At 48.8% G+C, this 12,021-nt stretch overlaps 1 protein-coding gene across 2 annotated transcripts in view; it reads right to left on the reverse strand.

The window, feature by feature from the left end:
- The window catches only part of PLA2G4E (phospholipase A2 group IVE), a gene marked incomplete at its 5' end in the record, with an annotated part of 57,995 nt that overhangs the window by 21,780 nt on the left and 24,194 nt on the right, over positions 1-12,021 (reverse strand). For both annotated transcript variants that reach the window (XM_079913840.1, XM_079913841.1), the window contains 7 exons: positions 206-292; positions 383-543; positions 1,183-1,243; positions 1,747-1,789; positions 3,701-3,741; positions 4,780-4,911; positions 8,494-8,630. In XM_079913840.1, coding sequence (XP_079769966.1) covers positions 206-292; positions 383-543; positions 1,183-1,243; positions 1,747-1,789; positions 3,701-3,741; positions 4,780-4,911; positions 8,494-8,630 — 662 coding nt within the window. The remainder of the gene's footprint in view (positions 1-205; positions 293-382; positions 544-1,182; positions 1,244-1,746; positions 1,790-3,700; positions 3,742-4,779; positions 4,912-8,493; positions 8,631-12,021) is intronic.

The following is a 12,021-nucleotide window of genomic DNA, read 5'->3' on the forward strand; positions in this document are numbered from 1 at the left end:
CCAACCTGGCTCAGCTTCCACACCCTGTCTTTGGCTCCACACTGCAGCTCAGCAGTCTTCTATCCCCCAAGACTCCTGTACCCTGCCTGAGAGACCCGCCACAAGCCATGCTCCCCGCCGGGCTCCCCAGGCTGTCCCCGTCTCCCTTCCACAGGCACTCCAGGTTACGCTGCTCAGGGACCCCTTCCCAGACCCAGGCCCTCACCACAGGCAGGGTCACCGCCTGGCCGTCAGGGAGGCAATCCAGGGACAGGCACACAGGGTCGTTCTTGCACGCACTGCAGCAGCAAAGCTGGAAGGATGGGCCGTTTCGTGAGGGGAGGGGCTCCTCCCAACTCGAGTCTGAACCAGCCCCTAACCCCCTACTGTCGCAGCCTCCTACCACAGAGCTCCACTGGCTCTTGGGCACCTCCACGTGGACCTGGGGCTGGAAGTACTTGGGGTAGTGGAAGCAGGCAGGGTTTGGGCCGCAGGGCTCCAGGCAGTGTGAGATGTGCTGGGTGTGCTCGAAGGACTCCGTCACTGTCACCGGGAGGCCCTTCACTGGAAGAGAGGACAAGAGGGCTGAGACCCCTGGGAAGCCTCCCACTTCCTACCCCAACTCGGCCCAATAAAAGGCCTAGGGGAGGCACCCAGGACAGGGGTTTAGAATTACCGAGGGCATTGGTTAAAATGCCCCAGAGAGTCTCATTCCGAAGGGCCAGGCGGGGCCCAGGAATCTGCGTTTTTACAAGGCTTTTGTGTGTGTGTGTGTGTGTGTGTGTGTGTGTGTGTGTGTGTGTGAGGTCTGAGAGGCTGAGTTTTCTGGACTAGTCCTCCTAGGTTCTGCTCCTCCACAAGGTGCCCCGAAGTTACCTTCCCACTGCACTGAAAGCAGGCCCTCTCCTTGCTGCCAGTTTGGGGGCAGAACCTCTTCCTTCCCCCTCCCTCCCCCATGCCAGTTGGGCTGTGCCGCTCTCCTCTCTGCAGACAGGGCTGGAAGCCTTGCATGGGGGGGATGGGGTGGAGTGGTGAGAAGGAGAGTCGCGTATTTGTGGATCTCTTAGGTCCCTGCCAGCTATAAAATGCGTTCCCCATGGAGCCCAGGGCAGCCATGGAGCAGCCAACTCTGGTGTTGACAGGGTTGGGAAGTGGCACTGTCCTCCCCAGCCCCCAGCAGGCAGAGGTAGTCAAAGGGCTCACCTTTCCTATTCTTCTGTCTCCTGGATTCTGCATGAACCTCCAGGCAGGACATTTGTCGAGACTGAAACAAAGGAAGGGGAGGTCATTTTGAGCACAAGCTTCCGGGGATGCTCTACCAGGCCACAAACTCCCAAAGACTGATTTTCGGGGGAGAGATTTCCTTGAATCCTGAGGCTTTAGATGCATCTAATTGAAATGGCTGTACCAACAGCCTAATTATGAAAATCTTTTTCATTCTGAACTTGTGCTTATAGAGAGATTGGAGTTGGGGGAAAATGGGACGAGACCGATTCTGACAGTGGGTGCTTTATTAGGGAGGTTGCTGAGGTCATCGTTTTGGGAGATGGGATGCTGGTCCAGGTGTTTCCTCCCCAGGAGCAGGAGCCCAGCTGCTGCCCCCACCACTGCCCGCACCCCCTTTGTCTGGCTTCAGTTAGTCTGACTCCTAGCGGGCTCTGGGACAAGGGCCCAAGTTGGGCCTGGTTTTCCCTCCCACAGTTCTGTTCCCAAGAGCAGCAGCCACAGGTGGCCTCTGGAGCCACAGGCGCCTGGAAGGACAATTACCACCAGCACGCCATTCGTGATGAGACTCTCAGGTGGAGAGGGGCTGAAAAACAAAATGAGAACTCCTGGTCAGTCATATCGTTCTTTCTAAAAATTTATTTTATTGAAGTATAGTTGATTTACAACATTGTGTTAATTTCTACTGTGCAGCAAAGTGACTCAGTTATATACATTCTTTTTCATATTCTTTTCCAGTATGGTTTATCACAGGATATTGAATATAGTTTCCTGTGCTATACAGTAGGACCTTGTTGTTTATCCATCCTATATACAATAGTTTGCACCTGCTAATTCCAAATTCCCAATCCAAGCCTCCTCTACCCCCTCTTCCCCTTGGCAACCACAAGTCTATTCTCTAAGTCATATCATTCTTGACTGATTTCTCACAAGGCTGACGAACAGCCTACGTAGGGTCAATAAGGAGATAGCAGAGCCTTCTTAATCCTTGTGAAAAATATTGGCTTAAGAAACCTTCGATCTGCAGATTGTCAAGGAGAAAACTGGCATACATTTTAAATAGAATGTCCAGAAAAAAAAAAAAAGATTTCTAAGTTAGAGGGAGTAGAAGAGTTTCTTTTCTTTTTCTTCCTTAAAGGATAGCTGTTCTTTATGTCCAACCAGATGCAACTGCATGGAGTTATGAGGATAAACAGGTTGCAAGAAAAGGCCAGAGCCCACCATCTCGAGCAAATGTAAACAGTTCTGGTAGCAAAACGGACTCATCCTATTTAATTTGTGCATTTAACAAATAGTTTTGACCCAGCTAGAGAGGGGCCTGGTGAGTGTGAAATGTCCTTGTGTTACAAAGCTGAGAAAGCCTCCAAGGTTACAATTCGCCTAGGGGAGTCCACAGCCTCCCTTGTCAAAATGAAGCCCAAGATGACTGTGTTTCCATATCAACTCTGATTACCAATGCTGACGTATTTCATTTTGTAAGCCACTTTCTAATTCACCCAAGGAATGTTTTTCCCCCTAAAAGTCCTGTCAAACCAAGAACTGAAGGAGAGAGCCCAGATTTTCTTTAATATGAAAGAAATAAAGTTGATTTTAATTTGTCAAATTTAATTTTAATTTAAGTTGATTTTAATGAGGCACCTCAAATAGTTCCAAGACCCCCTATGCAGAGGATTCTCCGGGTGGAATTTGACAAGCCCTCTTGTTCTTGTTCCTGCCTCTCATTGTCCCCCTGTCCCTGGGCTGTTATTAAGTCCAGGGGACTCAGTTCTGCCAGGGTTAAGAAGCTGGTTGCCCAATCACAAGGCACACTGCTGCCCCAGGGCAGGCTTGTCCCCTCCCGGCAGGAACCCTACTCCCCTCCCTCACCGCCCTTTCCTCTCCTTTCTCTCTCTGTGTCTTCTTCTTCCCACACTCCAGCTCTGTGACCCAATTCCACTGAGTCCATGGCACAGTCATACGTCCAGGACCCTGGACCTTTTTCTTAATTGGACATGATGAGAAATAACCCCACATCTCTGTCCTGAGCCTCCCCTTGACTTGGTTCCAGAGTTGACTGCAGAGGGGCATGGCCTCTGCTTCAGGCCAGGTTTGGGGGAGTTTGTTCTAACAGTCCTGGGTCCAGGAGGAGACGCCTTGGTCCTGACCTCTTTCTTAGCGTGGCCTCAAGAAGGCCTCATCCCCAGGGTGGCAGGAAGTCTTCCCAGAGGCCACTCTCAGAAATGCTGGGGAGCTGAGGCAGGTGATTTGGCCAGAGTACTAGATCTTTAAAGCAATACTGACATCAGTAGACCTGGATGAGAAGGGGTGGGGCCCAGGCACCTATGGGATTTAGACGTTCCCAAGTGATTCTGATGCACAGTGAGGAGCGTCAAGGGTGGGAGTAGAAGTGGGGGTGGGGAACCGCAGAAAGGAGGACCCAGCTGTACAATGCCTGTGCCCAGAAGCTGCTTTGGGGTCAGGACCTTGGTGGAATCCTGGGGGGTTGGGTCCTACTCACCTCTCCTCCAGCAGGAACTCCACCTCCAGCTCCTCCATGCCCTGCAGGGGGAGGAAGAGACTGCAGTTGTGAGCTGTGTCTACGCCTCTCTGCAGACCAGGATCCTGTGCCATCCCAGGAGACCCTGTGGACCTGCCCCTGTCCTTCGCACAGGGCTGTCCTGCTGTCTTGGCGTGGGGGCAGCTGCTCCTGGCTCTTTTCGTCCCCTCTGCCTCCCTCTGTCCCCAAGTCTTTGATATCAGGAACATCACTGACCACCCAGGGGAGGGTCAGGGTGTGGAGTTGACCCCTAGACCCAGCAGGTAAATCTCTCTGCCCCAGAACATTTTCCTTTCATCCTCTCCCTCCAGCTTCCATTGCTCCCCTTCTTCTCCAAGGGGCTCAGGGCCTGGGGCAAGGGAGATATTGCCCCCAGCAAGCTCAACTCTGAAGGCTAGGAGCCCCTTCCTTCAGCTACTGCTTTGCATCTCTTGCTGTGTAACTTCAGGAAGTCATGACCTCCCTCACTGGACCTTAATTTCCCCACAGAGTATAAGCCAGGTGAGGGCAGGGATGCTCGTCCCTGAGGTGTCGCCCGTGCACAGCACAGTGCCTGGCCCATAGGGCATTCAAATACTTGTTGAATGAATTGATAACATCCTGGGCCTTTTCAGCTCTGCCTTTCTCTGATTTGCAGATTTGCACTCCTTTATCCTTATCTGTCCTCTGTCCCCTGGGACCATCCCAGAAGCAGGACTCTGAGGAAAGAAAGGGAATCAACACGTATTCTGTCTCCATTTTGTACTGTGAACAGTGCTAGATGCCTTAATTATGTATTCTTATTTAAGCCTCACAGTGACCCTGTGTGGTAGGTCTTACTATCACTATTGTATAGACGAGGTAACAGAACTCAGAGGAATGAAGCAATTTCTGCAGGGTCACAGAGCTATTGATAGTAAGCCAAAGCGCTGGGATTTGAACAGCAGTGCTATCTTCTCCTGACCTGGCTACAGAGAGAGGATCCCATAGAACAGCATCATAGGAATAACCAGCTGCCCCTCGTGAAGCAGGAGGCTGAGGGCTGGGGCACCTGCACTCACCTCTCTGTTGAGTGGGAACTTCACGTGGGTTTTCTCTCGGAAGCAGAGCTTGGTGAGGTCATAGAGAACTGTCAAGAAATGGTCATCTGGTGTCAACGTGTCGTCATCACAGACGCTCAGCTCTAGCACGTTCTAGGGGAGAACGGAGGGTTCAAGTCTGGTTACCAAGGTTGCATCAACCCATTCCCAGGATGAGCGGCCTGACCTCAGTCCTAGTGAGGAGGTGGGTCTGAGGGATGGGAGCCAGCACAGCTCAGGTGTGAGGGACATCTGTAGGGACATGAATTAAGAGAGGAAAGTGTCTATTCCCTTCTTTGCAACTCTCTGAAGCCTTCCTGCCCTTCTTCTCTGATTCTCCTACTGGGAAATTTTGCTCTTTTGCAAGCTTGGCAGGGGCTTGTGAAGTGTGAGGGATTTCATTTCACCTGGGGGAGAGATGGAAGGGCACAGCAGAGAAGACCCCTGTCAAGACATAGAATGTATCCAGCATTGGGACCCAGGAGCTGAAGACAGTTTCTTTGGCACTAGAAAACCGAGCTAAGGGAAGCTAACATCTTCACACTCCAGGGGAGTGATGTGGCAAAGATTATAGAGGGTTTGATTGGGTTGGGATGACGTATTGGAACTCTATCCTTTGGCTCATCAGCCCCTAAAGAGGTCTCATGGATGGTCCCAAAGCTGTATGTCAAGGATGGAGCAGTTACCCTGTCGTCTGGCTGAACTCTAAGGTCAATGATTTTAGGTGACATGGATTGGCCTCTGAGGCCACTTTTTCCAAGGATCCTGAGAGATGTAGGTTGGGGCTGGGTTTGCCTCTTTGGTTCCTATCTAGTGGGCATGAGGTGGTTCTGGGGGTTCCCAGCTGAATGAGATCTGTTGACTTTGTAATGACTAGAAACCAGGTGTGTCCCTGAACCAACCCAGCAGCCCCATAGATCTTCAGACAAAAGAAACACGAATTCTGTTTTCAAGATGGTAGGCCGAGCCCAAACTGAAATCCCCCTTTCTCACCAAAAACCATATATATGATAGAAAAGATATTTTTAAAACAATAAATATAAAGCCCTTCTTGAAAACAAAAAGGGTAAGTCATTAACTCGGAACGGAGAAGCATCCCTAAAATATGAAAGCAGTAAGCTTGATGGAGCTGTCAAGCCTCAAATGCCTCCAGACTGGGTTTGATGCCTCCATGATGAGGCCAAGCTTGTCTTAAGGCCACCCTGATGAAGCTGTCACAACTCAGGATGTTCAAGAGAGGATTCTCCCTCAGGAGATGTGAGCTCAACTTAGAGTCACCGTATATCTGAAGAAGACAAATACCATGAAACAGCAACTCAACAAATGAAGAGCACACACCCAAGGAATTCGAAATAGTAAAGCCATCTAAAAAGGATTTAAGATAGAGAAAGCCCTCTGGCCGGAATTAGACTGGTCTTGGGCCTAGTGAGTAGAATGGCTCTTCTCTATATGCTCCTGCTTGGAGTATGTTCTGGAAGATACTGGAAACACACTCTATTTTGGGGCAGGAGACATCCAGTTCCAGTGACAATTAGGTAGGACAAGAGAGACAGGAAAGAGGATAGAAGGATAAGTATGCCTAGAGGGACGAGCGTGAGACAGGCAGAAGGAAGGAGTGGGTGAGTGGGGAGACAGATAGGTCGATAGGAGGACAAGAAGTCGGTAGAAAGAAAGACAAATAGGGACTTGCCCGGTGATGCAGTGGTTAAGAATCTGCCTCCCAATGCAGGGGACACAGGTTCGATCCCTGGTCTGAGAAGATCCCACATGCCATGGAGCAGTTAAGCCCGTGTGCCGCAACTACTGAGCCTGCTCTCCAGAGCCCGCAAGCCACAACCACTGAGCCCACGTGCCACAACTACTGAAGTCTGCATGCCTAGAGCCCATGCTCTGCAACAAGAGAAACCACCGCAATGAGAAGCCTGCACACCGTAATGAAGTGTAGCCCCCACTCGCTGCAACTAGAGAAAGCCTGCACACAGCAACGAGGACCAAATGAAGCCAAAATAATAAATAAATAAACAAATTTATTTAAAAAAATACAAATAGTCATTATACTACAAAGTCACAGTAATCAAAACAGTATGGTACTGGCACAAAAACAGAAATATAGATCAATGGAACAGGATAGAAAGTCCAGAGATAAACCCATGCACTTATGGCCACCTAATCTATGACAAAAGAGGCAAGAATATACAATGGAGAAAAGACAGTCTCTTCAATAACTGGGGCTGGGACAACTGGACAGCTACATGCAAAAGAATGAAGTTAGAACACTCCCTAACACCATACACAAAAATAAACTCAAAATGGATTAAAGACCTAAGTCTGGATACTATAAAACTCTTGGAGGAAAATGTAGGCAGAACATTCTCTGACATAAATCACAGCAAGATATTTTTCAATCCACCACCTAGAGTAATGAAAATAAAAATAAACAAATGGGGCCTAATTAAACTTAAAACCTTTTGCACAGCAAAGGAAACCATAAATAAAACGAAAATACAACCTTCAGAATGGGAGAAAATATTTGCAAATGAAGCAATTGACAAGGGATTAATCTCCAAAATATACCAACTGCTCATGCAGCTCAATAAAAAAAAAAAAGAAAAAAACCAAAAAAAAAACTGAAAAACTAAACAACCCAATCAAAAAATGGGCAGAAGATCTAAATAGACATTTCTCCAAAGAAGACATAGAGATGGCCAAAAAGCACACGAAAAAGTGCTCAACATCACTAATTATTAGAGAAATGCAAATCAAAACTGCAATGAGGTATCATTTCACACCAGTCGGAATAGCCATCATCAAAAAGTCTACAAACAATAAATGTTGGAGAGGGTGTGGAGAAAGGGGAACCCTCCTACACTGTTGGTGGGAATGTGAATTGGTACAGCCACTATGGAGAACAGGTTCTTTAAAAAACTAAAAATAGAGCTACTATATGACCTAGTAATCCCATTCCTAGGTATATATCCAGAGAAAACTATAATTCGAAAGGATGCATTCACCCCAATGTTCATTGCAGCACTATTTATGATAGCCAGGACATGGAAACAGCCTAAATGTCCATCGACAGAGGAATGGATAAAAAAGATGTTGTACATATATACAATGGAATATTACTCAGCCATAAAAAGGAATGAAATAGTGCCATATGCAGAGATGTGGATGGACCTAGAAACTGTCAAACAGAGTGAAGTCAAAGAGAAAAACAAATATCATTTACTATCACTCATACGTGGAATCTAGAAAAACAGTAGAGATGAACTTATTTGCAAAGAAAAAATAGAGTCACAGATGTAGAGAAAAAACTTATGGTTACTAAGGGGGAAAGGCGGGTGGGATGAAATGGGAAATTGGGACTGACATATATACACTACTATAGATAAAATAGATAATTAATGAGAACCTACTGTATAGCACAGGGAACTCTACTCAAGTGCTCTGTGGTGACCTAAATGGGAAGGAAATCCAAAAAAGAGGGGATATGTGTATACGTATAACTGATTCACTTTGCTGTACAGCAAGAAACTAACACAACATTGTAAAGCAAGTGTACTCCAATAAAAATTAATTTAAAAAAAGAAAGAAAAACAAATAGTCATAAGAAGGGCACATGATCAAAGAGAAGGACAAGCAGGGAAGGAGGGGAATAGCAAGCAGGGCAGGCAGGTGCTGTCCCCCACGTCTCACCTTCACCCGGGTCTGGATCTGGAACTTGAAGCTTTCATTCCACTCTGGGTTTCGGCAGTTGGAGATGGTCCTAGTCCTCAGCCTCTTAGGAGAGCTTGTGGGCAGCCAGAGGCTCACAAAGCAGTCTGTCTGGCTTACTGTCCGAGGAAGACAAGGGTGGGAGGGGAGGGTGAGGAGTCAACCCAGGTCCAGAGAGGAGAGAGTGTGGAGGCAGAAGCCAGCTTCTGGTCCCCTCCTGACTCATGGCTCTGACTCTCCAGAGACCTTTGTCCCAGAACCCTGAGAAGGTCATGGACTGCAGGCTAGAGGTTTCACAGAGGGGACCCAGGTCCCACTGACTGTTCTCGTGGACACAGATGGCCTCTGGCTCTTCTCAGCAGCACCCTGGCTCTCTGAGCAAACACCTGTTGGTTTGGGACAAGGTACAGTTGCACAGTTTTCCCTCTGCCAGGGGAAGATCTGGAGGACTAGCCCCCAAGTGTCCAGTTTATCTCTTGCCTTAGCCCAGGGCACCAGGGAAACCACAGTAGGGCCCAGCTCTTCCTCTGAGCTGAGGAGCAGCAAGGATTAGAAGGGACACCATCGGCTGGGAGTCAGCCTAGAGGGCCCCAGCGGGGAAGGGCTTGAGTGGAACAAGCTATTCAGCAGGATCTAGGGGCCGGGACTACCATCCACACATGACTAACATCTCAGATACACCCCGACGGGCTTTTCATATCTCTGCTGGTCTCCCCACATGGGGTGTGTGACCCAAGAAACCCTCACATCTAAGACCACATACTCTATTTTTCATTTGAAAGAACAACGCAACTGTGATGATGCTGTAAGTGCTCTGGAGAAGGACAAAGGCTGTGACCTCAACAGGCCCTCCTGAAGTGAAAGAAGGCCTCCTGGGTCTTCTGTTTGGAGCAGCAGAAGGCATACAGTGAAAAATGGCAGCCCAGCCCAGCTCCTTCCTTCCATTGTACCTGGGAGGAGGGAGGAAGAGGTGCCACGATTGCCCTTGTCACTCTTCTTCGGTCATTCCCAGGGTACCCACCCAATTCATAGAGAACGGGAACCGTCAATACAGTTTCCAGTGTCAGAGAGTCTTCTAGATAGTAAAGCTGGGCAGGGATGCGAGACTCATCCAAACTACCTCCTAATTATAATTAATAATGTCCTGTGAGAGTGGAACCAGAGGTGACCCACTCCCCAGACTGACTTAGTCCTATATTGTCTCTATACTGAGAACTTTATCAGACTTAATAACCATGGTTTGCATCACAAGCATCCCTAGTTTCTGATTTCATCCCCGCTGTCTGGTTAATCTGTGAGGGCTCACCATTCAATGAATTGGAATTCATGGCCTTCCTCCCACTGAATAGAGGTGAGATGACCCTGTCCTTTAAATGTCATAATCATCATTAATCCAAACACAAAGAATGACCCAAACCCAACAGAATCAAAAGAAAATGATGACATCATCCTTATCTTTCCTTCCACACCCAACCTGTTCTTCCTCACCGTCAACTCAGGTGTCCTGACTAGACACCAAATATCGCCCTTGACTCTCACCTTGAGTCGACTTAACTCCTTGGAGCTCTCCAGCCTGTCCACTTCTCCCTACTTGCATGGCCACTGCCTTGGTACAAGCCACCTTCATCTCTGCTGCCACTGCCCCAATGGATGCCCTGTCTTCTGTCCTGCCCCACCCTGATCTTTTCTCTTTAGAGAAACCAGAGGGCTCTTGTCCCATCTGACCATGTCACTCTCCAGTTTAAGATCCTTTAGCGGCTCCCATATGCCTTCAGAAAGGAGTCCCACCCATTCAGCATGGATGCCCCTCCCACTTCCCCAGCCTCAGCTTCATCTTTCCATCTTCCCTACCACCCCAGCCCCTTCTCTGCCCCCAAACACACACACACACACACACACAGAGGTGCGTGCACACATGCACGCACGTAAACACTCACACACGTGCCACCACTCACACTCCAGACTCCAGCCAAACCCAGTCCCTTGTAGGTCTCAAAGGCCATGCCATCTTGCAACGAACACCCTTCTGTTCCTCCTTCACGCCACCCTTCCTTGGTTAGCCCCTTCAGGTTGCAGAAGAGACCTCCTCTGGAAGCCTCGTCTGAACCTCCAAGTCTGGCCCAGGTGCCTCTTGTAGCCCAGGGCCCTCTGCTCTCCTCCCGATGGAGCACTGGCTACAGTTCACTGCAATGGCAGGTCGGTGCATCTGTCTCCACCTCCCACTGCACCCTGGGAAGCTCAGGAAACCCATGTTGGCACCGCTAGATATTTGTTGAATAAATGAATGATAGAAAAGCCCAACTTCCTGCTATTGGGCTGTATCAGTACCCAAGAAATTCTGGGCTGAGTCACCACAGATATAGATAGGCACGTTTAATGGCTCTGCTCAGAGAGAGACTCCCTGGGGACCTGCTTAGTCCTCCTGGACCCCTCCCTTGGCTTTTCCTGGGCTCTGGGGCACCTCCTGCTGGTCTGCCTCCTGTACACAAGGAGCCTGCAGGCAGGGACCCACCAGGCCTACACTCACTTGCTTAGCATGATTTGAAGGACCCTGTAAAGGCCCATTTCCCTCTAACATCCCTTTCCTATCATCAGTCCATGCCTAAAATTGTCCCATTAAATCCACTAAATAAAGTTTCAGGTATTTTGGCCGAAGGCTTAAATCTCTAATTAAGATAAAAAGACTCCTGGAAGAGCCAGGATTGATCAGACACCCACATGTCAAGCATTAATTTATTTCCCAGTCCTTTCGTAGGGAGCCGTTCCACCTCCTCCCCAACAAGGTTGGGAAGGAGAGTGAAGCCCAAGAGGGGATAATCCTGGGGAAGGAGGGATGATGAGGTAGCCGCTGGACCCAGATGACGATCTGGGGCATGGGCATAATGAACTGACTGTAAGGCAGTGACCATCGAGCTGGCAATGAAGAGTGGTTAAGCAAGGATGACCCAATTCTGAGAATTTCAGGGACTTCAGGGAATTTCCTAAGCACAGATAGGTTCTAATCCTTGTTCTTCATGAAGTGACAGAGGGCTTGGTCATCAGAATGACATGTCTCTTTTCCCAGAATGTGGGTGGCCAAGATGACTCAATGATCTCTATAGATGTCAAGAACATTGTCTTCCTAATACCTTAGAGACACCTGCCTCACACCCCCTGGGAGTGCTGGTTTGAGTTTATTTTCCCAAGAGGAGTAAAAACTCTTGACAGCGGGGAGATTTCCGGGCTGATTTTCTCCCAGCTCTGGTGCAGGGCTGGGTGGTGTGCTCCTTGATGGGGCAGTCACCCCTGAATCTCATCCCTGAATCTCATCCCTTTCAGCCTCCTGGAAATCTTAGAAACTCAGGCACTCATTACAGGACTGAACCAGAGAGGAGCTTGTTTTTGATCCAAGCTGGAAGGCACAATGTGGGGCAAGGGTAACCCAGGACCTGCAAGAGGTTAGGATAGACTCAACCCAGGTGAGGCAGCAACAGATCCCAGCCTGTGACAACTGTGGATCCAGACACGTGA

Source organism: Stenella coeruleoalba (assembly GCF_951394435.1).
Source record: "Stenella coeruleoalba genome assembly, chromosome: 2".
In the NCBI taxonomy this organism is placed as follows: Eukaryota; Metazoa; Chordata; class Mammalia; order Artiodactyla; family Delphinidae; genus Stenella; species Stenella coeruleoalba.